The 26,510-nt window shown below is 46.1% G+C and overlaps 1 protein-coding gene across 1 annotated transcript in view; it reads left to right on the top strand.

The window, feature by feature from the left end:
- The window catches only part of FER1L6 (fer-1 like family member 6), a 111,688-nt gene that overhangs the window by 48,380 nt on the left and 36,798 nt on the right, over positions 1 to 26,510 (top strand). The window contains exons 18-28 of the mRNA XM_004743522.3: positions 465 to 642; positions 3,979 to 4,103; positions 8,159 to 8,293; positions 11,422 to 11,571; positions 17,899 to 18,009; positions 18,279 to 18,440; positions 19,552 to 19,732; positions 21,982 to 22,199; positions 23,699 to 23,821; positions 25,023 to 25,062; positions 26,209 to 26,318. Coding sequence (XP_004743579.3) covers positions 465 to 642; positions 3,979 to 4,103; positions 8,159 to 8,293; positions 11,422 to 11,571; positions 17,899 to 18,009; positions 18,279 to 18,440; positions 19,552 to 19,732; positions 21,982 to 22,199; positions 23,699 to 23,821; positions 25,023 to 25,062; positions 26,209 to 26,318 — 1,533 coding nt within the window. The remainder of the gene's footprint in view (positions 1 to 464; positions 643 to 3,978; positions 4,104 to 8,158; positions 8,294 to 11,421; positions 11,572 to 17,898; positions 18,010 to 18,278; positions 18,441 to 19,551; positions 19,733 to 21,981; positions 22,200 to 23,698; positions 23,822 to 25,022; positions 25,063 to 26,208; positions 26,319 to 26,510) is intronic.

The raw sequence follows: 26,510 nt of genomic DNA on the forward strand, positions 1-26,510 counted from the left end.
AGCTGTGGTTGGAATTCCAGGTGTCTGAGAGTTCTGGGAAGGGAGGTTTCAACTCGGTGTGTGACGAGGCAAGCTCTGGAGGTACAGAGACTGGTGTCTAGCTCTAGAAATATCTCCCTGGGTTTTGGTGCTGGCTCTGTCACGTGAGAGCTGAGTGATCTTAGGGAACTTCTTTAACCTCTCTGAGCCTGAGTTTCCTCTACATAAAACAGGGGGCAATAATCATACCTTCCTGGTAGATTCAAATGATCCAGGGCTTGGTGGTGCCTGTTTAAGCTTCAGGCCCCATTAAACCTGGATCCACCTCTAGAATGGTATATGGTGGCAACTAGGGTCATTGGTGTTATTTTGATGTAAGATTAGGTACTGAGACCTGCTCTCTGAACACCAGATCCACTGGACCTTTTTTCTCAAAGAGTGAGGCTCCTACTAATGAAGTGGTCTTCCTTGTAACATTTTCCCAGCTTCCTGGAAAACGGCCGGCTGGTTGGACGGTGCAAGCAAAGGTCGATGTGTACCTGTGGCTCGGCTCCACCCAACACTCCAGTGCCATGTTGGACAACTTGCCAGAAGGCTATGAAGCAGAAACGTCCTCCAAAGTGGCTGGCCCTGATCAACCCCCAGCCAACCTGCTCTACCAAGGTATGATGCCCCACTGGGCAAAGCAGTCATTACATGGCTCCTATGGACTTCTGAGAAAACAGCGAGGACGGTGGCACGCATGAGCTATTAGGCATATTCTTTTAGGATCAACTTATTAGCCTTTTAAAAATACAGTTTCTGAATTTTCTTCCTCACCTTTCAATGTCCCATCTCAAAAGAACAAAGTAAAGTCATTAAATACATCTGGAGCAAAAGTTTATGTTTTTCTACTAATGTAGAGAATGCATGCAGTTTGAGTTTCTTTGTAGACAGATTCTATAGATTGAATTTGCAATGGAAGCAGAAGATGTCTTTTAAAAACATCAGCAAGTTTTTGCTTTGATGTGATGTGTGGTGCTAGGGTTTTGACCTATAAACCACAGGCATTTGCATTTACCAGTAACAACCCAGTGGGAACTGGGTATCACTGGGGTCACTTGTGTTTCTTCAACTTGGATCTTGACATGGTCACTTTTAGAAATTTAGCATGATTTATATAATCCTTTCTTCTATGTAGATATTTTCTATGAGTGCCATTATTTACATTTTCATATAATTTAGGATTTTATTATAAATATTAATGCTTTACAGTTTCAATTTGTGTTCTGTTTCCAAATGGCTTCAATTTGCAGGATTTTCACTGCTGCATTCAGAGTAGACTGCAGTTACACCTTCACTTCAGCTGAGGATAGGTTTTGCATTGAGCCAGTGCTGGAAGCACAGGAGAACTATCCACAAGTTCTGTGTTAACACAAGACTCCTCTGATGTTGGTTGACCTTGACTGCCAGTGGACTCTAAGTGGCTCAATAGTTAGAAAAGACATGGTCCTGGGGATATTTATCCAACGGTTCAGCTCATGGCTGCTGTGCCAGTGGCAGTGCATAAAAGCAAGGAGTTCAGCCCTGTCTTTTTGGAAAATGCATAGCCCCTACTAGGTGCCAAGGATCAGGCCCTCTACTTTATACATTACATTGAATTTATTTGTCACGTCAGCCCTGGGTAGTTTCTTCATTTTACAGAGGGAGAAGGGATGTATCAGAAATGCTTAGCAATTGCCCAAGATCACGTGACTAGTGAATGATGAAGTCAGCTTCTCCAAACCCTGCTTCATTGTCCCTCTTTTCCATCCTGCCTTTAAAGAGTTTTCGTCTTTGAGTGAAAGACACCCATGTCAAGTTAGCTTGTTATTTCTGTAGATACTATCTCTAGAGATCCAAGATACCTGGACCTATTTCCTGTCCCAGCTACTAACTATTCAAAGGAGAGGAAAGATTTTTTTCCAAAGCTTTCTGATCCTCCACGGTGTGTTATTTTCATGGAGTGACCTAATAAACTTTCTCTGCCGTGCACTGGCTTTGATGGCTTTGGTTGCCCTCCACACCTACTGGAGAATTTTATTTCTTCACCCATTTTGTACTTCAGAAAATAGCCATCAACCAATAATTAATTTGCACCTGCATATGGCAGGCGCGGTGGGAAAACTAGTGGGGGATGCAGAGATGAAAGAGGGGTCATCTGGCCCTCCAGTGGGGGCAATCAGACTTGTCTCTACTAACCACAAGTGGAAAGTGAGCTATAATGCAAGAAGTGGGCCACCAAACTGTGAGAGCGAAGAGGAAGCTGACTTTATTAAGATAGTCTAAGGTACGGAGCTGGTAAGAGGCTTCAGAAAAACAAAAACCTCAACTAAAGAAATGGCGCCCCCTAGAGTTGTGTGGTGTGCTGCCTGCGAAGCTGTAGCAGAGGGCTCTGAGGGATGCCCAGGTGGCCCCCAGCTGCCAGCATCACAGGTCACATGACAATAATCAGTAACAGCCTCTGCAGCATCTTCACACCATTTCTTCCCATGGTTCAGGCACCATTTTTAGTCCTTAGATCTCCCATGTCAACCCTATGAAGAATTATCATTACCCCCATTTTACAGGCGAGGAAACAAGACACAGAGAAGGGTAATAACTTTGTTTGAGTCCATGCATAGATCTGTGTGACCTAAGCCTAGGGGAGGCACAGCAGGGGTGGGGGGCAGTATTTGCCCCCTTAATTTAACCAAGTAGACCTAGTCAAAGTGGTATGTGAGAGTTCCTGTATCCCAGTCCCCACATCAGTGCAAAACACTGATACCCTGAATGCAGTAAAATGTAGCCTTTGTGGGAGACAAGGAATAGGAGTGGGAAAGGGGTTAAAAAGGAGTAAGGGGACATAAAAAATAAGAGAGGCCTTACAAATACACAGAAGCCCAGGAATATGTCAGTCAGCTCTCACTTGGGACACTCCTGCCCTCACTGAACCCTGGTCTGCACTTACCTGCACTTACTCTGCTCCTGTCCTGTCAACAGATGTGCTCACTCCCACCTTTCACGTCCATGTACCCTGCTGGTTTTCTCACAGGACGCTAGTCCATGGCCTCCTGTCCCCGGGGTATAGGTGCTTGTCTTATCTGCTGCCTCCTCCCTGGTACTCCCCAAGGGCAGGGGCTGTCTTAGCCACTTCGGAATCAGTAGACCAGACTGCACCGTGTACACAGTAGGCACTCAAGATGACATCGGCTGGCTGAATGGAAGAATGGCTGAGTGGCTTACTCAAGAGCTTGCTGAAGCAAGAGTATTAGGGGATCAGCCCCCTTTCTTTCTTTTTTTTTTTTAATTTTTTTATAAACATATATTTTTATCCCCAGGGGTAAAAAAATTCACAGGTCTGTGAATCACCAGGTTTACACACTTCACAGCACTCACCAAAGCACATACCCTCCCCAATGTCCATAATACCACCCCCTTCTCCCAAACCCCCTCCCCCCAGCAACCCTCAGTTTGTTTTGTGAGATTAAGAGTCACTTATGGTTTGTCTCCCCTAGTGTCCAAAATCTATAAAGAACTTAGCAAACTCAGCCCCCTTTCTTAAACACACACACACACGAGTGCACGTGCCGGTGGAAACCAGGAAAATTATGAAAACATAAAATGTGGTGTTTTGGAGAGAGAAGGTGATTTTGGAATCTGACAGAACTGAAATCCAGGCCTTGGCATTTCATAACTCTGCAAATTTGGAAGACTTCTGCAGCCATTTGCCTCATACATCTATGGGGATAATTATACATATAATCACAGGGTTGTTATGAAGATTAAAACCCACGATGTAGTAAAAGTGCCAAGAACAATGCATGGCCCCGAAGTACCCCATAAATAGACGGCCCCTTTCCTAACTGCTTCCACTTCAGTCTCAGAGGCCGGTGATGCTCCTAGTCTGTGTCTAGGTGCACAAGGCACACAGACACTCGTTCCCACTCACTGCTGGTAAAAGCCCACTGATGCCTGTCCTTTTCCACTATTTGTCCACAGCCCGGCATGTCTTTCAGCTGAGAGCTCACATGTACCAAGCCCGGGGCCTCATCGCAGCCGACAGCAATGGACTCTCAGACCCCTTTGCCAAGGTCACGTTCCTTTCCCACTGCCAGACCACAAAGGTAACCAGGGAAGCCTGCCTATCTTCTTCCCGCAGCCCACAGCTGACGCGCAGTAGAGCCCAGCAAAGGGAAAAGCAGGGGCATGTTGTCTCTGGGGATGCAGGTTTTCAGCCTCCAAAGCACATGTGCAAGGAAGGACTGACACGGAGCAGGTCTCTTGTTCCAATGTGACCCAAGGTCTTATAGCCAAGAAAGGAAGTCCCCACGATGAAGGAAGGGTGTGAAGAAGGAAGGATGAAGAGGAGAAGTGACAGCTGGCATATGTGAGTGCCTGCTGAAGTGCTGGGCACGAGGCCAAGGTCAGAGGGAGACAAACACATGAGAAAACTGCACACAGACATGGCAGCGGGAGGCTTATGATCCAACCTTTGTGAAGGTCTCAGTGCAGAGGAACGTTTTCCAGCTTTGTGGTCAGGAAGCCCTAGAATTTGCATCATTGCTTTCTACTTATCAGCTGGGGGACTCTGCATGCTTTCAACTGTGCAATACAGTGTCTCTTTCTGGAAAACACTAATTCCTAGTGGGTGTTGTGAGGATCAAAGCAGTTGGGTCTACATTGGTTTCCTCTAGGCTCTCCTGCTTTCCTGTACACTGAGTGCTGGAAAGTGGAGGGGTCTCTAATCTGCGGGCATCCAGTAGGACACTTTTCCCATTAGATCATAATATCCAAGGACTCCATTCTCTGAGGCTTCAGTGCTCTGAGGAGAGGCCACAAGGAATTCACCCATCTCCAAGTGTTAAGACAAACACCAAGGACCCAAAGAGAGCTAAGTAGTTCATCTACTCTCTGACTGCATTTACTCATCAGCCCCACATCTGTCATCTAAAAACAGGGCTATGTGAAGAAGCGCAAAGTTAAGTGTGTAAAGTGATGGATGAATGGTGGCCATTACATCGGCTAATGGTGCACAGGCGGACATGTCTCTCCAAAGTGAGACCCGTGACCTGGGAGATCGAGTGATTTGTGACATGTAGACCTAGCTCATGGTGAATCGTCATCTCGTGCATTTCTCCAGCCAGCCCCCTGCAGAGTACTTGCTCTGTGACAGCTCCGTGCTGGGCTTGGGGGCTGCACCATGGAAAATCCCATACTGCGAGGTTAGACCAAGTCTTCCAAGAGCCGTGTGGAGAGAGGTTAGTTCAGTCTGAGGTGGGGAGGTGAGAGAGATCTCAGAAGGAAGCTGTCTGCATCCTCGCTTAGTGAAGGAGCGTGAAAACCCCTGAAGCATAAAGGCTCGAGACTAGTTTCTCTTCTCTGTGTTTTGAGAGGCGGTGATAGCTCAGTGATTAAGAGCATGGACTCTGGAACCACATTGTTTGGGTTCGGATCCAAGCGCTTGAAGCAAAGCCCTCATGATGATGACTTTGTGTACGCTTTCTAGAGCGTAAACCACCCAGGACAGTGCCTTGCTTGTAACAACTTCTGTGGGACGCCTTGTTATTCTTGTCATTGAGGCATCCCAGCAGACGCAAGGAGGATTCTCAAGGGGTGAAGCCCTGGATCCTTCCTCCACCAGCTGCAAAAACATGGGCTTCCAGGCGCTGGTGATCTCAGGGCCCTGAATGGGGAAGGGGTTTGAGGGATCTCACTGGGCTAGGATCATCTTCCTATTTTTGCATCTCTATCCAGTACCTTCATTTGACTTGGACTCCTATCTCAAAGGAACAAATGGCATTTATCAAATAATCACTTGAAAGGGAAAACAACTTCCTGTTGAGCCCTGAGCTTTGCCACTATACTGTTGAGCCAAGTATCTAATTTTTGTTAATAATAATAGCTGCCAGTTATTAAAAGCTCCCAATGCATCAGGAATCTTGCTAAGCATTTTCTTTTTTTTTTTGAATTATTAATTTTTTATTTTTTATAAACATATATTTTTATCCCCAGGGGTACAGGTCTGTGAATCACCAGGTTTACACACTTCACAGCACTCACCAAAGCACATACCTTCCCCAATGTCCATAATCCCCTCTTAATCACTGAGCTATCACCACCTCAGTTTGTTTTTGCTAAGCATTTTCTATGCATTGTTTACTACATCTCACTGCAGTCTAAAGGTGGATGTTATTAGTGTCCCCATTCTGCAGATGAGAAGGTAAGGCTTAGGGACCGGATAGGTCCATTCTGCAGATGAGAAGATAAGGCTTAGGGACCGGATAGGTAAAAGGTAGTAGAGCCAAGATGGAAACCCACATTGGTGCAGTTCCGATCCCACTTTGCTTAACCACTCTGTTTCTATTTTGGTAAGCAATGGTTCTGGTTTCCCTCTGCTTCAGTGTTGTGCTGCCTCAGAGTGTGTGTGTGTGACATGTCCCACACTGCACTCTTCTTGATGGAGAAACTGAGCCTGGAGCCCCTGTAGTCCTATCTGAGCTCCACCGTTCACCTGGTAGCACCTGCCTGAACTGACCCCCCAACCCCGGCGTTCAGAGGGAGCGGTCTGAGCAGGGCTGGTCTTGCAGCCAGTCCTCTCTAAAGTGACAGCATGATCGGAAAGATGTCAGTGTTCCAAGACTCATTGTTTATGCACCACACCCAGTGCTCCATGCAGTACATGCCCTCCTGGATATCCACCACCAGGCTCACCCATCCCCCTCCCCTCCAAAACCCTCAGTTTGTTTCTCAAAGTCCACAGTTTCTCATGCTTTGTCTCTCCCTCTGATATCCCCCAACTCACTTTTCCTTTCCTTCTCCGGATGTCCTCCATGTTATTCCTTACGCTCCACAAGTAAGTGAAATCACAGGATAATTGACTCTCTCTGCTTGACTTATTTCACTCAGCATAATCTCTTCCAGTCCCATCCATGCTGATACAAAAGCTGGGTATTCATCCTTTCTGACAGAGGCATAATATTCCATTGTATATATGGACCATTAACTTCTTTATCCATTTATCTGTTGAAAGGACATCTTGGCTCTTTCCACAGTTTGGCGACTGTGGCCATTGCTGCTATGAACATTGTGGTACATATGGCCTGTCTTTTCACCAAATCTGTATCTTTGGGGTAAATACCCAGTAGTGCCATTGCCGGGTCATAGGGAAGCTCTATTTTTAATTTCTTAAGGAATCTCCACACTGTTTTCCAAAGTGGCTGCACCAACTTGCATTCCCACCAACAGTGTAAGAGGGTTCCCCTTTCTCCACATCCTCTCCAACACTTGTTTCTCATCCTGTTAATTTTGACCATCCAGGTTCTTAACCAATGATGCAGACAGTTGTCCGCTGTTCTTTGGTTTCTCCATCTGTAGGATGGACACAGTCAATTACCAATGCCAGTTTGCTCTCTCAGAAAAAAGATGTCATGCAAAATGGTGAAGGTTATTTTGAAGACTCTGGTTAGTTCTACACAGTCAAATAAATATGTACAGTAGAGTGGAATGCCAGAGAAAGAATAGTAGAGGTAAACCCTACTTTTGAGTACTTGATGACAAAATTTTATTTGTTCATAAAATAAGCGAGTAATCATTAGATCTTCCTCACCCCCGATGTGCATTTCCATAAAATGGAAAGAGTATTCACATCTACGTGGTGAGGTTGGATGAGGTTAGCAGCCTGGGCTTCGGTGCCAGAGGATGCAGGTAAAATCCTAGTTCTGCCACTTGCTGACTCCGAACAAAGTGAGCCCTGGTTTCCTGATCTAGAAGATGTGAGCAGATAACCGTCCACCTCCCAGAGTGGCTGTGAAGTCTGGATGAGACGGTGCATCCCGGGGCAACAACTGGCACGTAATGCTCAATGGAGGGTAGCGTGGGTTACCAGCACTGCACTGCCGGGAGGCTTGAGTTGAAATTATGGACACAAATAAAGTGTCAATCATTACAAGGGCTCTACTCATGAGCTCGAAGCGCTACGGGACAAGGATTCTGCACCCCCTCGTGTCTAGCACACAGCGGCAGTACATCGGTCTGTGTTGTGGCCTGGATGTTAAGGAGCTGAACGAGGAATCTTCTCTTTGCCCTCCACCAGGAACTGTGGCATGAAGGCACCCCCCCACCCGCCCGCCTCCAGCCCTATTTAATAATCTTTTGCTTTTCTTTCGGCCCCACCTTCTAGGTCATTTCCCAGACCCTGTCACCCACCTGGAACCAGATGCTGCTGTTCAACAACCTGGTGCTGCACGGAGACCAGAAAGAACTGGCAGAGTCCCCACCTTCGGTGGTGGTGGAGCTCTATGACAGCGACGCGGTGGTGAGTGCCGCAGGTGGTGCCCACTGGGCCACAGTCCACTGATGTACTTTGTCTAACCAGCCTGGGACTGCTCAGGACCTGACCGGTGCCCAGATGCCGTTCTGACCTCGGAAAACAATGATTTGAAATGGGAACAGGATAGGATGCGGGTCTCACAACTTCAGTCTGCACACACTTCTTCAGGAACAGCATACTGGTGTGACGTCCCCTGCGGTTGTGCTCATCCTCCGGCCCTGTCCTATTGCCGCTCAGTAAAAATGCTCACTAAGAGTGTCCAGGCCGCAGGGACCTGGGTGGCTCTGTAGGTTGAGCATCTGCCTTTGGTTCAGGTCATGATCTGAAGGTGTTGGGATCCAGCCCCGTGTCCAGGCTCCCTGCTCAGTTTGAAGTCTGCTCCTCCCTCTACCGCTCCCTCCACTTGTACACGTTCTCTCTCTCTCTCTCTGTCTCTCATTCTCTCTCAAATAAATAAATAAATAAATAAAATCTTAAAAAAGAAAAAAAAGTCCAGGCCTCTTGAAACCTGGAGATGTTTATTGACCTCCCTTGCCTGGAGGTATCATCACCAATTCAGCCCTTGTAGCTGGGTCTTTTTTTCTCTCGGTTTTGCTGCCAAGCCCATGTCTGTTATGATGTTAACCAAAACTTTTCCTCTCCAAGTTGTCTGTATTCCATACTACGTACATTCAAAATCTTACGGGAGGACTTTTTTATTGTTTAATTACAAAGATAAACCTCCTCCTTCTTCTTTTGGATTTTACTTTTTTCCTTCTTTTTTACATTAAATAAGTCTAAGATAAAAAGGCAAAGTCTTATTTATTTTCTTTGATGTCTGCCCCCCCATGGGAGGTTGCAGAAGCACAAATATATTAAACACAATAGTTGTTCCAAGAAGGCTTCCTAAATCCTCCTCACCTCTTCAAACATGCTGGCAGCTCTGACCGTGATTCAAGGTCAGAAGGAAATGAAGATGTGAGAATTGTAGAAGAGGAGCAGGGGTCTTGGACAGCATGCTCTCTTGTTTCCTGGGGAAGGAACCAGCGACCCAGGGAAGTCAAATGCCTTGTTCAAGGTCATAGGTAGCTCTAGGCAGAGCCAGAACTTGAACCTCACCTCCTGTGTCCCTCCTTTCTTGTACACGGGGAGTAGCTGGCATGGCTCTATCCATTTAGACATACTCATCCTGCTTTTCCATGTCACTCTCTCTGCACCCTGTTCCTCCAGCTATAAATCAGAGTTATAAATTGTACATAACTACGAGTTCTACAGTTGTACATATAGATTTTCTGTAGAGACAGCCACAAAATAAATAACTTTAAATTGTGTTGCTAACAAAATGATTCCCACTCTAAATATTTTTGTATTTGAAAACCAGTAACAATAATCAAGCATTTTGGCAAACTCCTAAACCACCTGCTGTACTACATGGGTTTCTCTTTGTTTTCAGACCTCCTCCTGATCCTCATTCTACTGACTGCCCTCCTGGGCCCCACCCGAGCCAGACCCTTCCCAGGAAAACAAGCCTACATTCTCAGGTCAAAACCAAAAGGAAATGTAGGAGAGAAAAAAAAAAAATACATGGAAGCTTTGTATTTTCTTCCTGGAGAGATACATGTAGGCACGCTTAAGGTTCTGTTTACCCCTGAGGGCTGCAGCTAGGCCAGGCCCACAGCCCTGAGGTGGTAATCAGATGATTACACTCTGACTGTGCCGGAATATGGCTCCGGTCTAGAACTTTCTCTCATTATCCAGTGGCTTGTAACCCTCATTAGGACCTGCTGCCTCTCTAAGCAATGAGTTTATATTCGGCAAATTAGCTCGGGTTTAAGTTTATACTCTTATGTGCCCAGGGCAATTTTACTTAATTATTCCTGACTAAGATCATGGACGAAATAGTTAGACAGCAGACCACTCGCACCCAGGATAGCATCATGTCTATCCTGGGAGGGATAGTTCTGACCCCACCAGCGGATACCAGCAGGCAGGCTTTGTTTTAAAGTCAAGCTAATCCTCTAAAACAATCATAAAATCACCAAATAATCATTTGTTGAAACGAAACCCCATTCCACCTCAACCAAGGTTTTGTCTACAGCCAGGAACGCAAGTGCTGGTTTGAGTCCCAAGGCAATGAAGCAAGGCAGCTGCAAAACCCTGCCAGCCGCTGACTGTGGGCGCTGTCCTTGTACTTTGGAAGTCATTAATCCAACAGCTTTCACTCCATAAAATGTAATGAGTACCTGCCCTGGGCTGGGGGACACAGCAGGGAGTAAAACAGGCAATGCTGCCATTCCTGAGATAAAGGGGGAGGCTGCCCCATGCTCCAGCCCCATGCGGCTCCTGGAGGAAGGCAGCCCCATGCTCCGGGGGCAGGTGTGGGGAGTGCAGGAGAAGGTGGTCTCCCATAGTTCTGAAGGAAACTAGAGGCCCATATGCATATGTACATACAAAAATATTTCAATGGCCTCTTTTATTACCAAGAAAAATCACTTGACTATACTGACCTTCATCATCACCATCATCATCATATTACCATGTATTGAGCGCTCACTGTACACCAGTCGCTGTGCAAAAGCACATACATCATTAAGTCCATCCCCATGGCCCCAGTAACAGGCATTATTTTGAATCCCTTTTAAGACATGAGGCTCAAAAAAGTTGAGTCAATGGCCCAAGGCCATAGAGCTAGAAGGCAGCAGATCTGGGAGCATGGACACCGGTTTGCCTGGACTCCAAGGCTTTTGTGTTCCCTGATCCAATGGTCTCCTGGCCCGGAGAGCTTTTGGAATGTTTAGTGCCACCTTTTTTCTTCTTTTTTCCTTCAAGTCTACCCTAGAGGATTATTTTAACTAAATTCCATTGAGCTCTGTATGTTGAGAAAAGAGATAACCCCTAAAAGCCTTGGGCCTGGAAGTTTTCCTTGGGAGCCCACAGGCATTCCTCTGCACGCCCCCTCCACGCCCTGCCTTGGTCAGGATAAAGGTGCTTGGCCGAAGAAGAGAGGGAGTTAGCAACAAGAGGGAGACGCTGAAGCGGACAGTTTTGTCGCGATTACTTTTAAAAGTGCACTGACGCAGGTCAGTACAAGGTAGGTAACCATCAGGGACAAATTCCTTTCTTCTCTGCCCTAGGGGAAGCCAGAATATTTGGGTGCCACCGTGGTTGCTCCTGTTGTACATCTGGCTGACCAGGACTATGAGCCACCCAGGCTCTCCTATCACCCCATCTTTTGTGGGAGCCTCTCCGGAGGGGACCTCCTTGCTGTGTTCGAACTGCTACAGGTAAGCAGACCGGAAGTGTCATCCGCATTAGAATCCACCTCGTCTTCCTGGCCAGAGATGCGGCCTCGCTGGAAGTACACTCTATGAGCTGTACTCGGTCGCTGCCTGCTGCCCTGGGTCTGGAGATGTCTCCTTCTCGGGATCTGGGAACTGCCACTTCAGAGTTCAGGTGACACAGGCTATTTCTAGAGCCCCTGTGCTGTAGGACAGAGCCCCAGGATGAAAGAGCTTGTGGGTTTGGTCAGCAGTGCCTGAGCAGCCCTGTGTGCATGTCCTGGAGCTCACACAGGCCGTGAGAAGCTATGGGGGAAGAAGGGAGCAAACTTGTGGCACATGCCACGCATGACGCTTGCTGGCTCACATAACTTTCATCACACAGACCTCCCTCAAAATGATTCCCATTTTCCAGATTGTAAACCAAGGTTTGGTGCAGTTGACTGACCTACCTCACCCTGCAGCTCAGAGCTGAACTGAGACCTTTAATGCCGTTTGCTTCTTACACTGCATCACGCAATTTCCTGAAGATGGGGAGCTCTTAATCGGTCCCATTAAGACACAGGGGAATTTCTGAACGTATGCCTCAGAAGACTTTTCTAGAAAGCAGAGACAGGATACTGGGGAGGGAAACAGAGACTCTCTGACTGTCCAGTAGAAAACCAAATGGGACATGGACGTGGGAAAAGAGGTGACCAAGGTAGGGTCTGCATCAGAGACCACTGCGTTCACTGAGGCAGGAGGCACTTTATGTTTGGGTCCAATCAATTCCTCTCTCCAGGTAAGCCTGTTTCTCAGATACCCCATTTTAAAAAAATTCACTTGGTAGAGAAACTAGAAGGCAAGCACTCCTGACACATAGGAAGGAGGGAGAGGAAGGTGACAGAGTCAGAACTCATGGGTGTGGATCTCATTTCCACCACTTACAGACTTACAGTGTGTGACCTTGCAGGAGCTACCTAATCTCTGTTTCACCTGCCAAACGGGGATGAGATCAGTCTACCGAAAGTGCCTGCCATGGAATAGACAGTCAACAAATACTACCTATGTTATTAGCAGTGGCAGTATGCCATAGAGTATTAGAGCAAAATGTCTGGCCCAACCTATTATTAAAGGTGAAGAAACTGAACGGGTAACAGAGAAGTAATGACTTGCTTAACATGGCAGGCCAGGGCCCAGAGTCCAGCTATACTGATCGATTCCCCTGATGGCTGAGAGGCTGGCAAGTGTAAAGGGGCAGGGAATCTGAGAGTGCCTTTAAAGAAGGTCAATATCGAGAATAGGAACCTTTCCCCAAAGTGTGCTTCTTGGAACACCAGTCCAAAGATAGGGCAAAGAAAGCTTAAGAAATGCTTCACCTTCTATAATCCAATTTGCTTTTCAGTGGTCTTCTTTCTAAAGTTGCTTTTCATTTCTGGCAAGTGATCCTCCTTTACTTGGCAACATAGTTCCCCCCCCCCCTTTTTTTTTTTTTAAAGATTTTATTTATTTGTCAGAGAGAGAGGGAGAGAGCGAGTACAGGCGGACAGAATGGCAGGCAGAGGCAGAGGGAGAAGCAGGCTCCCTGCCGAGCAAGGAGCCCGATGCGGGACTCGATCCCAGGACGCTGGGATCATGACCTGAGCCGAAGGCAGCTGCTTAACCAACTGAGCCACCCAGGCGTCCCCATAGTTCCCTTTTTAAAAACAAAACGATACCTGATGAAAATGTTCGCTGGGTAATAGTACAGATGATCAATGTGGTAGAAGAACTGCTGGTTGGGAAAACTACGTCTAGGGCAAGGCTCCCGTTTCACGCGTCAGGAAGCTGGGGCTCAGGGCTGACTGACTGGGATTCAATCAGCTGCTCTTTAGCCACAGGAAGCTGCCTGCCCCCTCTGATCCTGAGTCCCCTAGTCCCGCAGTGAGGGGCTGGGTGACTGGTGCCTACAGGCTTCCTAAGGGATGGCTCTCTGGATTCCATGGTCTTCTCTCCCTCCACGCTGAGGGTGCCCCCTCACCCCCAATCCACTGCTGAGGGTACCCCTCCCTCCCTTCAACCTAAGGATCCTCCTTCCTCCCTTTAAGCTGAGAGTACCCCACCCCACTCCCTTCATACTGAGGGACCCCCCTCCTCTCTCTCCCTCTTTCCTTCTACACTGACGGTCTCCCCTGACCTCCTCCCTCCATTGCTGAGAGCACGCCCTCCCCCCACCCTCCATGCTGAGTGTCCCTCCTCCCCCCTCACTGCTTAGGGTACCCAGAGATCTTCCTGACAGCAGCGTTAATTGTCAGAAGTGAGCAGCCCAGGAGATAGAATTCATTAGGGTTTCATTAGGACTTCTCATTTGATTGCTTGTTCAAAAAGTAATTTGATCATCAGCGTGACAATCTTAGTATGTGGATCTTTTACGTGCTGAGAAGACAAGACCTGGAAAATGCCTTCATTTGTCACCAGCTGCTCTCAGTTTTCATCTGTGTCTGATTTGCTTCAGCCTCTCCACCTCCATTACTGAAATGCTTCTCTGTCTCAGAAGGATTTAGTAACTCCACTCTTCTGTGTCCAGACAGAATGCATTGTCTCCTCTTCCCTTTCGTACCCAAGCCAGCGGGCCCTCTCTCTGCCTAGTACTGGTGCAGAGGAATGTTTCTGGAGGTAAGAAGCAGGGTAAGAAGAGGAGGAGAGTGGAGTGGGCCGGCTTGTCTTCTGGAAGGAATGTGGAGGGATGACGTGAACAAGAAAAGGGTAAGAAGCTAGAAGACCAGGAAAGAGGCCAATGCAAGGCTCCTGAAGAGAAATATGGCAGCAGGGAAGATTTTTGAAGGCAGTTTTTTTAAGGTGGGACTATTTCACTCATTCACTCATGCAGTCAAACAAATATCATTGAGTGTACACTGTGTCAGGCATATTCTTAAGAATTCATCAGTGAGGGGTGCCTGGGTGGCTCAATCAGTTAAACATCTGCCTCCGGCTTGCTCACAATCCTGGAGTCTTGGGATCAAGCCCCGAGGCAGGCTCCCTACTCAGCGGGAAGCCTGCTTCTCCTTCTACCCCTCCCACCCACTAGTGCTCTCTCTCTCAAATAAAAAAAATAAATAAAATCTTTTAAAAAATAAAAAGAATTCATCAGTAAATAAAACAGGCAAAACTTCCCACCCTCCTGAAACTTATATTCTAATGAGGAGAAGATCAGAGTTTACTATGTAAATTATAATGGAACAGGGGTGTGATACACTCTAAGAAGAAAAGGTGAAATGTGGAGTGGATATGTGTGTGTTGGGGGAGGGGGCAGGTCGACATTTGAGGGAGGCCTCACTGATAAAGTGGTATTGAAGTCAAGACCAGAAGGGAAGAAGTGAGTTGACCGTGCTGGTATCTGGGCACAGAGCTTTCGATGCAGTAGGAGTAGCAAATTCCAGGCCCTGAGGCCTGGGTATGCCTAGCGTGTTCAAGGACCAGCAAGGACACCAGTGTGTCGAGAGCATAGTATAGATTGAGTCAGAGGAAAAAAGATTATGTGGGGCACTGTAAGGAGTTTGGCTTTTATTCTATAAAAGATGAGAAGTCAAGAGAAGATTTTGAGCCTAATGTCTGACTTATGTTGAAAATCATGGATGATATATTGGGTATACACTAAAGGAGCCCAAGGGGAGAAACAAAGGGGATACAAGGAAGTCAACTGGGAGGCTTTTCAGGTAATCCAGATTGGAGAACTGGAACTTGGATCAAGAGTGTAGCCAAGGAAAAGTATTCTGGTAGAGTCCACAGGATTGGCTGATGGATTGGAAGTGGGGTGTGAGATTCATCTCCATGTCACACATGGAAGCCAACAATAATAGACACACATAGTAGACTCTCAATACAGTATTTTCAAACATGTCTCGCTCATTCACAAAAATATGTAGACAAAATATGAACGTAGGGTGGTAATGTTTTCCTTGTGAGAGGATTTAAATTTGCTTCTGAGGTAGTTTGGGGCACTAGCAATCTTAGCTCACCTGAATCCAAGATGGCGAGAAGTGGAGTTTCTACCTTTCTGCCTCCAGTAGACACTTACTCCTAGGGAACTTACATGTGCTAGAAAGTGTGCCAGGTGACTTGCATACTGTCTCGGCCATTCTTCACAGCAGCCTATGAATTAGATATCTTGATCTTCACTTTACAAATGACAGAACTGAGACTCAGAGACACTGAGCAAATTTTCAACTAGCAAGCAATGGAGCCCTGGGTTGTGCTACCCATGGCACCAAAGAAGAGGGGTAACACAAATGTAAGTGATGGGCTTAGGGACACAGAGGATGCAAAAGACTTCTGAGCATTAGTAAATTTTCAGATGAGCAGGCATGGGAGTAGAGTCATGCATGACCCTGAGAGTGGCACCTCTCTAAATTTTGTACCCTAGGTCCTCATCCTGGCCCTGCATCTGGACCTCCTTTGAGGTCCTGATCTATTGTCTCCACTGGGATTTTAGAGCAATTGGCTTTTGGACCAACCTATTTGACCCACCTCTGATTCTCACCCTCCTGCCTTTGTAACTGTTCTTTATCTTCTTCTGGTCCGTGTGCCAAGTAACTACACCCCAGGCAGATCTGTAAGCTAGCAGCTGACCCATTTCCCTGTGTAAATGTCTACTCTTGGCTGGGAGCAATCATTCAGCCTCCACCACGACACAGAGCCCTTCAGGGCCTGAGTTGAGTTCAATGGCATCTGTCAGGCACCATGGGACAAAGTTTCTTCAGGACATTTCCTGGTGGCCCCAGAATGAAGAAATATGTGGTACTTTTATAAAAGTCCAACCAAGGGCACCAATCTGTGCCATGACCATAGCTGTTTTGTGGATTTCCCTCCAGAGCTAGAGGAGCAGTTAGCTTTCTCAGGGAGGTGAGGTTTGGCAAACTGAATTGCTCAGGCAGGGCAGTACTGAGCGCGTGTCCTCTTGGTTTCCAGAGCCTTTATCTGATCTGGTTCTGCATCTTCATTGTCTTCAGCTCTTTGGTGTTCAAAGCATCTGCTGTCTTCTTTGTCTGAGCTTTTCTGTAATTAGCTTAACCGCATCTGTCATTGCCTGCTAGAAGATGTTTGTGAAAATGAAATGGTGATATGTTTGTGCTTTGCCTGTTTTGAGGAGCAATTAAGCTTTTTTTGAGCATATGGAGCTAATGTGTCAGTCAGCCAATAAACATTTATAAAGAATCCACTGGACTGGAAAACTGCTTGAGGGGCTTAGAGAATGAATGAAGTAAACAGAGCTTCCTCCTGGTTAAGTCAGACAGACGTGCCCAGTGCATCTTGCTCTCAAGGGGCTTGAGAGGTCATCTGGCCCAATATTTGGGGCCCAAAGTGGGGAAGGGACTCATACAGAGTCACACATTGGGGCCTGGTTTCTGGGCTCAGACCCCTAATTTCTGCATCAAGCTTCCAAGAGAGGACACACTACATTCCAGGGACCGAAGTGTAGGAGAACCACTACAGTGATTGGGGTCAAATCAGGGACAGCTTTTTGGAAGATGTGCACAGTGAGCCAGGCCTTGAAGGCAGTGTGGGGTGGCCTTTGTAGACTTGCCAAACCCTTTGTATGAGATTTCAGTGAGGCACAGGAATTATCCTCCTGCTGTTTCTGTGTCTTCCAAATGCACAGAAAATGATATCTTTTCATTCTGGAGGTCTGTCTTCTAAAGACTTTGTTTCTGTTTCACTAATGAAAATGTAATCTCTATTTGAATAAACACAAATCTCTTGGGGCACCTGGGTGGCTCAGTCAGTTAAGCGTCTGTCTTCAGTTCAGGTCATGATCCCAGGGTCCTGGGATTGAGCTCTGCATTGGACTCTGTGCTCAGCATGGAGTCTGCTTGTCCATTGCCCTCAGCTCCTACCCCCCATCCTACTCATGTTTTCTCTGACTCAAATAAATTTTAAAAAATCTTTTAAAAAATAAATGCAAATCTCTTTTGTTGTAGTGAGTAATGGGGGTGTAGCTAAGCCTCAGAGCTCAGAACCAGATCAGAGCCCTTCTCCATGCTTCTGCTGTCATTCCAGTCCTCAGCTTGTGAGGACCCGCTTGTCTTTTCTTCTCCTCTGTATTGTGAGCTTACTGAAAGCTTATTAAGCTATTAACTTTGTGGTACATTGTAAGTGCTCACTAAGTGTTGGTTACCCTTGTGAATGTATCAGTGAATCAATATTTGTCAATGAATAAATCATTAAGTGTGGTAAAATGCACTGTCTTAGCTATAATTTAAGCTGGAAACATTAGTTTTGTTAAGTGGATGTCCTATGGATGAGGTGGTTGCTTGGCGGCACTGGTCTTCCTTGCCTCTCCCCCACCTTCTAATGAGCACTTGTTCTGTTTGGTAGGTCCCTTCATCTGGGCTGCAAGGGCTCCCTCCCATTGACCCACCAGATGTCGCTCAGATCTACCCAGTTCCTGCCAACATTCGGCCAGTGCTGAGTAAATACCGAGTAGAGGTATGGTGCAGGCGAGGACTGAGTTATTCTTTGGGGCTAAGGGCAATGGTACACTGCCATACCTGCCTGCATTGTCTGAGGGGGTTGCAGGGTGGAATTTAGGCATAGCTGATAGGACGGGGCCCTCAGGGAGTTGCATGGTCCCATCCCAGAAGAACATTCTTTAGCTCCCTGGCAGCACATTTGACTTGCCACACCCACACCAGGGCCCGCATGTCTGCTGCTCCCTGGGTCTCTGAGTGATCACGCTCTGCTGGTCCTTTCATCAGGTTCTCTTCTGGGGAGTTCGAGAAATGAAGAAGGTGCAGCTACTCTCCGTGGATCGCCCTCAGGTCCTCATCGAGTGTGGAGGACGAGGAGTCAAGTCTTGTGTGATCCAGAGCTACAAGAACAACCCGAACTTCAGTGTCCAGGCAGATGCTTTTGAAGTGGTACAGACTCTGCTTCTCCTGTCCACTCATCCCCTTCATTTCCACAGATGAGATGCCCTCCCTCATTCACTTGGCTTGGGGAGATGCTTTTGAGTTTTGGGTGTCCCCTATCTACAACAAAGAACAGTGTAATTGGGTGAAAAGTGAGAATCTAAGAATGGGATAAAACAGACTTTTGTTATTGCTGTTGGGTTGTCTTGTTTTTAAAGGTTCTGTAAATCAAAGCAAGTGGACAAAGGTTCCCAAAGTTTGGCCCCCAATTCATCAGCATTAGCTTCTTCTGGGAACTTGTTAGAAATGCAGATTCTCAGGCTCTGCCCCAGTTTTGCCAAATCAGAAACTGCTAGGTGTTGGGGCCCAGACCCCTCTGGCTTAACAAGACCTTCAGGTGATTCTGATGCATGCTAAAGTTTGTGAACCACTGACCTAAAATGAAACTTACTTTAGTGATTAGATTTTTTAAAAAATTATTTATATGTAGCATGTCAGTGGCTTACATGCAACCTTATGTTTCTAAAGTGATTTTTTTTGACACCTGAGCTTCTGTTTATTTTAATATTTCAACACACATTTTTGTGTTCTGATCTGGAACTAACTGAAGAAAGCTTGCTTTATGCAACGCTGTCAGTTCCAATGGATACATCTCCTAAATTAGCAGAAAGTGGAATTAAAGAATGTGTATGATGTTCGCAAACCTGTTACACTGGGCATTGTTGAGTCTCTGGGGCCACCAGGGAACATGAGAGGGAAGATACTGGCCCCTTACCCTCAGCTCCATTTTTAATGTATCCACTTTCATCTATTTTCTGTCTTGGACTTGGACAGTGTTCAGTTGAATAGGCAGTCTATGATTTTTGCAATTTACACGTAGGATGACTTATTAGTGTCATGCCTCATATTATAGCTACTTATTCCCTGGCTTGGAAGGCAATGCCCCAGACTTCTGGTCAACTGCAGGGGTGACCTGGAGGGACAGAATGACAAGGCAGGGACAGAGGGAGGATGGGAACCTGGCTTGCTTTGCTCCTGTCCCTAAAGAGGTCAGCAGGGTACCAGCAGTTGGGTTCAGCCCAGGCAGCACTCCCCTTTTCACCCTTGCCTCTCTTCCCAGGAGCTGCCTGAGAATGAGCTTCTGCACCCGCCCCTGAGCATCTGTGTGGTGGACTGGCGAGCTTTCGGGAGGAGCACCCTGGTGGGCACCTACACCATCAACTGCTTGAAGCAGTTTTTGTGCAAATCCAAGGAGCCCCTGGTCCTCACCTGCCAGGTGGTTGGAACCCAAGTCGAGCAAGGTAGGAAGCCCCTTCTAGATTCTGGAGCTTCAGACTACAAAGCTGTCGTGCCTGCAGGGCCTGCTAGGGGAACCCACAGGAAGAGGGTGCCCCATGGTCAAGTGGAGCTTCCTGAAGAATTTCTCCTGCAACCCCTTCAGCTTCTTGAGCTGCTGGATTCTGACTCTAAGACTGACATTAGGGTCAGCTCCTCTAAGAAGGCTTCCATGAATATGACTCCAGCTTCCTTCCGCCTCTACTTGCTGATGTTTTTCTTTGTTTGATGTTATTTTGATTTGTTCCCTTTTGGATCTCAGGAACAGAGTGGAGTTAACTGCACTTCTCTGTTCATGCTGTGTAGTCATCTCTGGTCTGGTCAAGGCTTCTTTCTCATACTGACTGCCCTCCTGTTCCTTACTCCCCATCCCTACTTCTTCCCCTTAGCCACTACAGGGCCCACACTGTCTCTCTTTGTAAAATTCAATCTGTTTAAATGACATATATATGATGCTATAATCTTCATTTGGTTTCCTACTCTTGTGCTCAAAGCTACGCTTAAGATCTATCCAAATTGCTGTGTGCAATCTAAAGGTAACCACCTTTAGATCTACCCCACTTTGCTTTTCCTTTCCCCTCATGCTGTATTCCTAGGCTGTCCTCCCCACTTCCACAAATGATGCTGTTATGAATATCCTTGTGAGCGCTGCCCAAGGGAGGATTCTGCATGGAATTTTCTTTGTAATATACACCCAGGAGTGAGATTACTGGCTCCCAGAGAACACGCACATGTAATTCTGCAGAGTACTACTAGAGGGCGCTCTAGAGAGCTGCACTGGTTTACCCCAGTCTACCCCAGTCTACACCAGTTTACATTCCTACCATTAACTATGTGTGGAGTACCATTTTCTTTTTCCTCAATACCTCCTACTATTACCCAACTTTTTGAGTTTTTGTTTTGTTTTGTTTTGGTTTTTGCCACTTTTCCCTATATAAAGTAGTGTCTCATTTTTATTTTAGCTTGGTTGTCTCTGATGACTATTGAATTTACACATCTCTTCATATGCTTATGCCACCTTGATTTCCCTTCTGTGATTTGCCTACTCACATCCCTTGCTCAAGTTCTATGTGTGTTTTTTTAAATTTTCTTTTTTGTATATTCTAGACGTCTATATCCTATAGATTATATCTTCTCCTAATCTGATAACTGCTAACCTCCCTGTGATCCCCATCTCTGAAGAGAAATCTTTAATTTTAATGTGATCATATCAATCTGAATTTCAGACTTTATGGTTTGTTCTTTCAGAGTTTTGTTATAAAACTGTTTCTCAATTCTTGGTCACAAAAAATGTTGTTTCACATTTTGTTCTATTAGTGTTATGTTTTTTACTTTCACATTTAGATCTACAGTCATCTGTGTTTGTAGATGGTTTAAGATAGGGATCCTGCTACATTTTTTCCATAGAGTACCTCATTTTTCCCCCCAAAGAGTTTATTATCCCCCACTGTTTTATGCTGCCAGCTTTTTCATAAATCAAGTAGCCATATAGCTCTACTCTATTTCTGAGCTTTCTATTCTGACCTGCTTATCTCTCCATCTCTGTGCCCAGCACAGAGTAGATGCCTATTAAGTGTTTATGGAGTTAACTTTGCTGTTGCAAAGTCCGCAACTGGGGACAGAAAACCCCATGGGGTCTCCCAGCTGAGAGATGTTTCTAAGGGCTTCTGCCGCACAAAATGGAGAGGAGAGGACTCTTGGCAAGAAGGGACAGTGATTTTACCTTTCCATTGGATCAAAAATCCAGTTAGAAATTTCACAAAGTCCAGGAACCTACCCCTGATCCCCAGTGAGCACATGAGGTCGTGTGTCCAGAATCTAGCCTGCAGCTGGGAGCTCACAGATCTCAGGAGCCTCCGACGTTTCCCTGAGTTAACTGGGATTGGGAAAAGTTAATCCACACAGAGGACCTATGCCCTAAACCTTGATACGCATTTTCCTTATGACCACAGTAATTTAAAATGGCTCTGAAGGATCAATAATAAGTACAAGCTTTTATTGATTCCTGATTATGCACTAGAAGGCTTACATCATGCTCTCACTTATCCCTTAGTGAGATGGGGTTTTCTTCACCATCATTTTGTCGGAGATATTAAGAACTTGCCGTATCTGAGTCCAGATCTGTCTGATGCCCAGTACTGGGTCTCTGAAGTGACCACCCTGTTTTGCAGCCCAGTTTCCTGACCTGATGTACTTCCAATTTCAACTCTTTCAGATTTGCCAATAGCCACCGAGCCCTCTGGATCCCTTGGCTCCTCCCAGGAACCACCAACAGATCACATCTATGTGGATGTTGAGCCACCTCCCACAGTGGTACCTGACTCTTCCCAGACTCAACTAAGCAGTGTAGTTGAGATCCCTGACTCATCTCCTATGCTTGAGCCTGAAGCCAAACCTGTAGCCCAGGAGCCACCCAAAGATGGTAAAGCTAAGGTCAGAATGTAACCTCTCTTCATATCTACAAAGCTTTGCACTGGAGGCTCTAGATATTAATCCTCCCACCTACCAGCTCTGTGACTGGGACCAAGCAACTTCTCATTTCTGAGCATCCGTTTCCTCATCTGTAGAATGAATATACTGATACCCACTTCACAGCATCGCTATAGAATCAGATAAGCCAACGTATATGAAATTCAAGTTCTAGCCAACTGTGACAGCCATATTCAATTGAACAGAAACACTTTGCAATTCATTAGCTTGGAAAGAAAACTGTTTCTTTATCTAGACCTGTTCCACAAATAATTAGTATCTATTTTGTATGAGGACAAATAAGACAACAACAACAACAACAAGACATGTTCTGTGGCATCTAAAGAGAAATGGAACTTCTTATCTTTAGCTGGGATTCTGGAAGGCAAGATGGACAATTACAAAAAGAACCATAAAGCATGAACGTGATGAATCTTTCTAAGTCTTAAATTTCAGTGCAAAATCCTGGTGTATCAACTGATAAAGAAGAGGTCAGTTTTTTAAAAATCTTGAGGGACTGCCTGCCCAGAACATGGTGAAAGCTGAAATAAAACACAGAGTAAGGCAGATTAGTGGATACTTGTAGGCTGTTCCTATCTTATCTATTCTTAGTGTGACCCTCTATGGCTCCTCAAGGACTTCTCTGCATCTCACCAGCCATACACCTGCCACTTCCTGTTAGAATTCCTAGCTTCAGTGTGGTTGCCACCATAAAGCTGTGGGCCCCACCAGGTCACAGATGATTCTTTACAGATCTCCGTAGTCCTTGCTCTTGACGGAGCACCTGGACTGTTATAGCTGCTCCCAGAGATGTCTGAGAGCACACAGATGATGAGTACATGATGAGTCTGTCATGGGACCACTGTCATCTCCCCAAATTCCTCCTCTCTGATGTTCATGTATCACAGCCTCTCCTCTCCCTCCCTCTCCTGCTTATGTTATTGGTGTCATTGACTTGCACCCATTCAGATCAAAAATTAATGCTAAAAAGAAATTATCTACATTATATCACTTAATCCTCACAACAGTGACATAACCAGATAGGATTGTCCCCAGTGGAGGAAAATGAGAATCACAAAATTTATATTAATTGCTTGTCCACTAATGCCTTTTCTGCCATAGCACACTGTATCATGCCTCCTGCCTGTCTCCTCTACTGAACGAAACTTCCCCAGCGTGGGGATTGATTCTCATTCCCCTTACACCCCCAGTGTCAGGCACAGCACCTCACATCTGTGTCTTTAAATAATAGTAAATGTTTGCTGAATAAATGAGCAAATGGATGGGTCGATGGCTAAAGTGTTGTTTGTGGAGGTGGTATAGAGAGCTGCAGCTTCAAAAGCTGCTCACACCCTCATCTGCTTCCAAAGGGACCTGGGTGCTCCCTTCTCCGGAGACCAGCCAGTCACCGGCAGACAGATCCCTGAGGCCTCCCTGATAATCCGTCCCTCATCCCTTGGCAGGATGCCAGGAAACCTACTCGAAGGTCGACCAAAAGGAGAAAGAGGACCATAGCGGATGAATCTGCTGAAAACGTCATTGACTGGTGGTCCAAATATTATGCCTCCGTGAAGAAAGCACAGAAGGTAGAGTGTCTCCTGGCTGTGACAGTCAAGGGATTGGATGAGAAAACACAGCAGCCTCCACAGCACTGTCCCCCACCCCTGCAATCCCATATTATCCCCTTCTAGGTTCTACTATAGTTAGGCCCTACTCAGGTGGGGTTCTGTTAACTGCAGAAAGATTCAAAGCCTGGAAGTTTCCAGAATTGAAAAATCTTCAGCCGCTAGCTGGAGAGGACCCTAGGACACAGACTCTATTATAAATGCCGGAAGGATGTTCAGTCCAACATGGCCTCTAGAGATCTGGCCTCTGTCAGAATCTGAAAGATCCACCCATGAGAAAGTGGGTCTCTGGATAGATGGATGTAGCAATGGGGGCTTCAGGTGCACCTGGAGATACCCAGATCAAAGGGCCCCAGGTCTCCAGCAGGATTCTAAGTTCATATGGGAAGGCAGAGGAGTTGGCCTTTGCAAATAGAAATAATGAACAGGTTGCTGGAGCAGGGCCTCATGCACACAGAGTAAGAAAGGGATTGAGTTACAAAACTGGAGAACCACTGGAAAGTGGTAAAGAAATTCAGGTAAAATCTCAGTGACTGAATTTGGTAAAACTTCTCATCCTTGAGTAAACAAAGAAAGGAAAATTAGTCATGTGGTATCACACTTAATTGCATAGAAACTCTTCTGATTCTTTCATTTGTTAAGACCATAGTTTCTTCACCAAATGGCAGTCTCTGCCTCCAAACTCCCTCCTAAAGCAGACATTACCACTCCCAGTGAGGGCTCAGTCCTTTCCCCTTGCTCTATTTAACCTCCCCAGACCTTAGTATCAACCCAAAGACCCAACAATCCAGGGTGCAATGATCCAGAGTTCCAGCAGATAGAACTCATGGTGCTGATTGGGTGACGTTCTAGGGAGATGGGAAAGTAGGGAAGAGAGGTAGTGGCTGAGAGGGGTTGTGCATGGAGGGCAGGGAAATCTGCTGCTTGCTGGTACTTTCCTTGGGATGCCTATTCTATAGCAAGATATCTTGCTACAGGCGGGTCCCCAGTCTATCAGTGAGGCTTTGCTTAGAGGCTTCTTGGACACAGTTTGCATAGTCTTTTAAAATGTCATCTCTGAGAATGCAGAAGGCTGAGATGATGGGATTGGAATTGTTGGCTGTCAGGACTCATAAATGAGGCATGGTAGGGTCAATAATCTTATCTCCTTCTTTTCTCAAAGGAAAAGGAGAGCAATCCCAAGGAGAAAAGAGGCAATGCAGGTAAGTTATTTAAGAATGGGGCAAGAAAATATTAAAAGGAAGCAGTAGGAGGCATACTAGTGCTCCACTCCCTCATTTCCTACATGAGGAACAAGTTCACAAGCATGACAACACTCTAAAAAGGTCACATAGATGATTTGAGCTGGACTGGGACCAGATCTCAGGTCTTCTGAACCCAGTTAGTGCTGGAACTCTGGCTCCTGTCTTGGTGTAGTAAGAGAAGAACAAAAGCAGGAGAAAGCTGGCATGATGGGCAGATCCAGTATGGTGAAGTTTAATAGAGGTGACCCGGGTTTTAGGTTCCTAACTTGGTTTATGAGGATCAGGTAGATCTGGCTTGGCAGAAATTCAAATGAAAGAGGCCAGGGATTTGAAATGACCACAGACTGGATTCAGGCCAACTGTAGGTTTTCACCTAAAATCAACAGTGACAGCAAGTGGTGAGTGCTGTTTCAGGTGATACCAAAGAAGTAGGAGAACCAGAACTAGGCTCACTCAGTTCCTCAGACCCCTCCTTATTGGCAAATTTAATCCCAAGACCAGCCTCATGACATTAGCAACAGTATCTTCACTTTGCGGATCGCGAAACAGAGGTATAAAGAGGTTGATTAGCTAGTTCAAGTTTATGTTCTGGAAAAGAGCAGAGCCCAAGGTCTGTCTCAGACAGTGTTTTCCTAGAGACAGCTCCTGGAAAATTCCCAAGTAATCTCTCTAATAACATTTGTGAATTGGTGCAAGACCCTTAACATAGCTGAGCCTCAGGTTGCCGAACTAGATGAATCTCAAGTCCCTAAGCAGATCTGAGAGGAAATGTAACTCCAAGTTTTGGAGTCTGTCCATCTTGGGCCTGTTCTTAGCCAGTTGGATGAATGGGCAACTCCCTTCCTTCTTTCCATCTCTGTGTCTAGTTTAATGAATTCTTACCTACACCAGGACAGGTCAGCACAATGTCTGGCCCTGGGTATCTGTTGTTACTTCATTGCTCCATGAGTGGCATCTCCTTCCATCATGCAGCATGTTACTATTTCTTTTTGAAAATGAAAGTCCTGACATATGCAGGAGCAAAGGGAAAGAGGGAGCTTGACTTTGTTTCTTCTCATCTCAACAGCACTGAAAAGTCTAACAATTTCCACTAAATATCCACAGAGGTGAAACCAGATGAGGTGGTGGTAAATATAGATGGGCCAAAGAAGAAGGACAAGATGCTCAAGAAGAAATCCAAAGAAGATGAAATCCCCAACCTGGCTACCTTGCAGGTGTGTGGACACCGCCATGTTGGCCACGGATGGGGTGGGAAGCTACGGAAGCAGGTTCTGTTTGTGCTTCAGTCAATCCTAGTAATGCCTTTGTCTGAACTAACTTACTTTGTCTTCATTATAATCGCTGATGCAGAGAAAAGAACCTTAACAAGCATGTAAGCCAAGAAAATGGAGCTTGCTACTTTTCTA

This window comes from Mustela putorius, unplaced genomic scaffold, assembly GCF_011764305.1.
Source record: "Mustela putorius furo isolate JIRA1106 unplaced genomic scaffold, ASM1176430v1.1 tig00000228_pilon_pilon_pilon, whole genome shotgun sequence".
Lineage (NCBI taxonomy): Eukaryota > Metazoa > Chordata > Mammalia > Carnivora > Mustelidae > Mustela > Mustela putorius.